The 4,878-nt window shown below is 44.0% G+C and overlaps 1 protein-coding gene across 1 annotated transcript in view; it reads left to right on the top strand.

The window, feature by feature from the left end:
* Cd3e (CD3e molecule) overlaps positions 1 to 4,878 on the top strand; it is a 14,517-nt gene that overhangs the window by 6,204 nt on the left and 3,435 nt on the right. Inside the window, exons 4-5 of the mRNA XM_023721169.1 lie at positions 4,090 to 4,107; positions 4,534 to 4,752. Coding sequence (XP_023576937.1) covers positions 4,090 to 4,107; positions 4,534 to 4,752 — 237 coding nt within the window. The remainder of the gene's footprint in view (positions 1 to 4,089; positions 4,108 to 4,533; positions 4,753 to 4,878) is intronic.

Raw genomic sequence — 4,878 nt, 5'->3', positions numbered from 1 at the left:
TCATGTCTGCATCTTGTACAGCAAATAACTACTAGGAAGAATGTATGCAATGTGTTAATTACTGAAACTGTCCTACCAGTTTGATTGGAAACTGTCTCGTTGCTATTTGTTTCTCAATAAAATTAAGGAAAAATAATAATAAAATATTTTAAGAAAGGAGTGTGCAGCTGAGAAGACAGGTGGGGAGGTGCTTGAGCTTGACAGGGTGATCTTGTACTTCAGGAAGAGACGCACTTAGGCAAAGGAGACAGAAGCCAGACAGTATGAGGGTAAGAGGCCTGAGTCTGAAGTTAGGTCACCATGTGTGAATCCTGGCTCTGCGCTCTACTTGCTGGGCATCTTGGAATAATTTGCTTAACTTCTCTGTGTCGTAGCTTCATCTTGCATAAAATGGAGATGCTACAATAATCACACAGCATCTCGCTTGCGGTGTTGTTATAGGGGTTGAGTATGTATTTCACTTAAGAAATCATCTGATGAGGCTGAAAACAGGAGGATTGTTACGAGTCTGAGCTGTGTAGTGAGACCCTGTACCAAATACATAAATGGAAAAGAAGAAGAAGAAATCATCTGGCAGGTAGAAGGTAGAGGGTGAATTTTAGCTATGCTTGTACAGGAAAAATGCTGACTTTAGAAATTAAGCATTCAAATTCTCTGGGCACGTATGTTCTAGTGATTACTTTAAATATCTTGCCTGTATTTCCCTTTTAGTTATTCTAATGCTGGGCTGAGACTGTAGCACAGTAGTAGAGTGCTTGCCCGGTGTGCGCAAGGCCCTGGGTTCAGTCCCCAGCGTGGGTGTGGGATTAGGGGGCACAAGCGATCCTCGTGCCAGGTGTGAAAGCGCACACCTGTGCTCGCGGCACTCTGAGAAGCTGAGGCAAGATGATTGTGAGTTAAAGCTTAGCTGGGGCAACTTAGCAAGACCTCATCCCAAAATAAAAAAGAGCAAGGGATACAGTTCAGTGTAAAAGTCCTGGTACCACAAGAAAAAAGTTATCCTAGCAACCATTCCTATTTTACAGATGAAGAAACAAAGGCTTAGAAAATAAATAAGTAGCCTCTTCAGAGAGATAAATGCTTTTTTTTTTTTTTTTTTTGACAAGATCTGTCTTTTTACTTTATTTTTCTTGCATTTCTGAGACAAAATACCTGACATCCAAAATGAAGGAAGGAAAGGTTTATTTAGCTCACAATGGAGGTTTCAGTCCATACTCAGCTGGCTCCAAGACAGAGCAGCACATGGCAGAGAGCAGCCGTGGTGGGAAACAGCAAACGGCCAAAAGGGAGGAGCAGTGGCCGCTGAGAGGCAGAGGCAGAGAGCAAGGAGAGTAAGGCCTCTCTCCCTTACTGAAATTGCATGCGGGCTCTCTGCCGCAGGCTGGGTGCAGCGCTCACATCCGTAATCCCATCGCTGGATCATGAGTTAATCACAAGCTCTAGAAGCCGCCGCATGACTGCATGAGGCTTTGGGGACAATGCCTTGGCACAAACCATAACAGAGCCTCACCATGCAGGTCAGGCTGGCCTTGAACCACTTTGTATTCAGTCTGGCCTCGAACTCACAGAAATCCTCTTGTCTCAGCCTCCTGAGTGCTGGGATTATAGGCATGTGCCATCCCACCTGGCTATAAATGCAAATTTTATGACATTAAATACAATTTTTTATGACATTAAAGCCCATTTTGAGGCCAGGGAAATAGCTCAGTAGATAGATAGGTGCTGAGTTCAGTCCCCGAAAAAGAAAAAAAAAAAAAAAAAAAAGAAAGAAAGAAAGAAAGAAAGAAAAAGAAAAAAAAAGGTAAAAGCACTTTTTTTTTTTGTGGTACTGGGGATTGAACTCGGGACCTCACCCTTTCTAGGCAGGAACTTATGCCGCTGAACTATATTCCTGGCCCCTTAAAGCACATTTTTAATCATTACAAAATACCATGGTATGCATGGAAATCACTCTGTACACAATTTTCCTGAGCACAGCCTATTTCCAAGCATAAATATCTCCGCCCTTGAATGAGTGCACTGAGCCTAGCATCTCTAACAAGTGTGCGCCGATAAAGGGCATAAGCAATTTTCTTTTTGTGTTCACAAAGCTATCAAATAGAATTTAATGTCTACTTATTTGTTTGCCTTGATTGAATCCAGGACCTTTGCAGTGAGCCACATCCTCAGCCTACTTTGAACTTTGAGACAAGGTCCCACTAAACTGCCCAGACTGGGCTTGAACTTGCGATTCTTCTTCCTCAGTCTCTCGGAGCTTGGGAATCTCCAGGTTTCAACTGCAGGCATGTGACACTACACTTAGCTTCTATTCATTTCTAAATATTTATGATTTCTCATTTGTGTAACATTTCTTTAAAAACATCAATGCAAGCCAAATATGGTGGTGCACGCTTATAATCCCAGCACTCGGTAGGCTGAGGCAGGAGGATCACTGAAGTTCGAGACCAGTCTGGGCTACAGAATGAGTTCAAGTCCAGCCTGAACTGCATAATGAGACCCTCCCTCAAAAAAACACAAAAAAATCAATGCCAGAAAATTAGTAAGTCAAAATAATATTATCCATTGTCATTTTATTCAACTCCCAATTACTAGCAGGTGGTGACAGATTTCTTTACGCTGTGTTCAGTCTCAGCCCGCTGGCTGCGTAGATAGCTGGCTTGAGCTCAGTTCTGTTCTCTATGGTAGCAGGATCCTAACCAGGAAAGGAGGAAAGAATCTGTGTAGCATCTGTCTTGACTTCCACTTTCAGAATCCACTCAATTCTCATGAAAACCCCTTAGGAGGGAAGGGCATTTCATCTCCATTTCTCCTGCTCCCACAGCTGAGGGCAGAGCTGAGATTCAAACAGGATGCCGTCTCTGAGCCCTGCACTCTTGCACGGCACCTCTGGCGCTGCCACCTCTCCCCTCTTCCACCCGTTGTGCACAGGGCCTGGCAAGGCCTAGTGCTGCCCTTGGCTCCAGCCACAAGTCTTCCTGGGAACAAGGCCCCCGAGCCCCCCTCCCAGGGCTGTGGGGAGGTTGTTGTCTCCCCAAATTACATTAGTGGATTTCATTTGCTCATACCAAGGTTCTCTCCTTCAAGCAAAAATAGCTGAGAGCTCATCGTTCTCAGAGATAAAGTAAAGCCATTTTTTATTGGAAGAGCTTGAAATGTGTAGAGCAGGGGCTGGGGATGGAGCTCCAGGGAATTGTGTGCCTGGTGGAGTGGATTTGGTCTCCAGTCCTGCAAAAATAAAGTATGTACAATAGTTGATGTCATCTAGGGACACCAGAGACTATGCCATGTGCTATGTTAGTGTTTTGATAAAATGGAGAACAAAATCTGTTCTTTAGTATAGTAAATAGGTCTTACTTAAAAAAAAAAAAAAAAGAAGACAACAGGGCTGGCCAGATAGCTCAGTGGATTAAAGCATCTGTTTAGAGAGACACAAGGACTGGGGTTCAATCCCCGTGTGCTGTGCCAGCCCCGTCCCTGGGGTGCACTGGGACAGCGATTGAGACTGGGCATGGTGCTGCACACCTGTAATCCCAGCGCTTGGGAGGCTGAAAACAGGAGGATCACTATGAGTCCGATCTGTGTAGTGAGACCCTGTAGACCCTGTATTAAATACAAAAGAAAAAAGGACAACAGAAAAAATTATACAGAATAAATTGGTTGATCTCTATTATGGAAGACTCTGTTATAAGAAAAATTTCTGAATAATAAGAAATGAATAAGCCTAAGACTCAGTGATTCAAATGTGTGGAAGTCTTTATCTTTGGGAAAACCTTTCTGTTTGTGTGGAAGAAGGCTCTGGCTAATGAAAAGACTTGTAGAAGTTTGCAGCCTTCTGACTTCAGGGCTTTCTGAGTTTTTGGTCGGTCTGGGTCAAGGACAGTTCGATGCGTGCGAGTTCCAGCATATCATTGAGCATAGGTCCGGGCTAAGTACGTAGCCCTTCGAGGCTTCAGGCCTCTGAGTAATGTCGCCCATGGTGAGAATTCTTAGGAGCATTGTTTGATCCCTTTAGAAAAATGTACCTCAAGTTTAAATTTAAATCAAGATTTCTTTTCTTAATATTCTTTCCTTTTTTTTTTTAATTTCCAGATAATGAAACACCAAACCGTGAGTTTATGGTCCCTTATGCTTTGTCTGCACGTGTAGACCAGTGGGTAGAGGAGAAGAAATTGAGAGACAGTCACCCATGAGCTAAGAATCCTCTCACTGTACAAGTCCAGCCCCCACTGTAGAAAGCTTGCGAATGAGCGGTCTTGGGAGGTCCTCTTTCCCCCCAGCTTCCCTTTTCTGAGTCCCTGTGTTCCTGCCTGAACCCTGAGGGCAACTTTTGGAAGGTTCTCTGCCCCCCACCTCTCACACTTCCCTTTTCCCCACCCGCTAGCCAGGAAGCTTCCCTTCTGAGAAGCAAGTCTAAAACCCAGGTGACAAGTGACTTTCTGTGTGTGGTTAGTTCTTTGGTCACTCATTTGCCATTTTCAGAAGTGTTCTGGGTTTCACCCTCCAGTGTCCCATCTCTTCGCTTCCATCCCTTAGAATACAAAGTCTCCATCTCAGGAACCAGGGTGGTGGTGACGTGCTTTCTGGACCCTTCAACGGAATCAATAAAATGGGAAAAAAAATATGGAGACCTAGCTGGTGAAAATGATGAACAACTAATAATGGAGAACTTTTCAGAATTGGAGCACAGTGGGCATTATGCCTGCTATAAGAGTGGCTCAGAAAAGAACTATTATCTCTACCTAAAAGCTCGAGGTAAGAGGATTGTTTCAAATGGCCATTCTCGCTGATTTCCCCAGCCTCCCTGCAGTCTCCTGGCACCTCAAGGCTTCCTCCCGCACTCAGTCTTGATACTTTTTTTTTTTTTTTTTTTTTTTTTTT

The sequence above is a fragment of the Octodon degus genome, unplaced genomic scaffold, assembly GCF_000260255.1.
Source record: "Octodon degus isolate 3935 unplaced genomic scaffold, OctDeg1.0 scaffold00080, whole genome shotgun sequence".
Lineage (NCBI taxonomy): Eukaryota > Metazoa > Chordata > Mammalia > Rodentia > Octodontidae > Octodon > Octodon degus.
The sequence above is the reverse complement of the archived record's forward strand: the minus strand, read 5'-3'. Positions and strand labels throughout refer to the sequence as shown.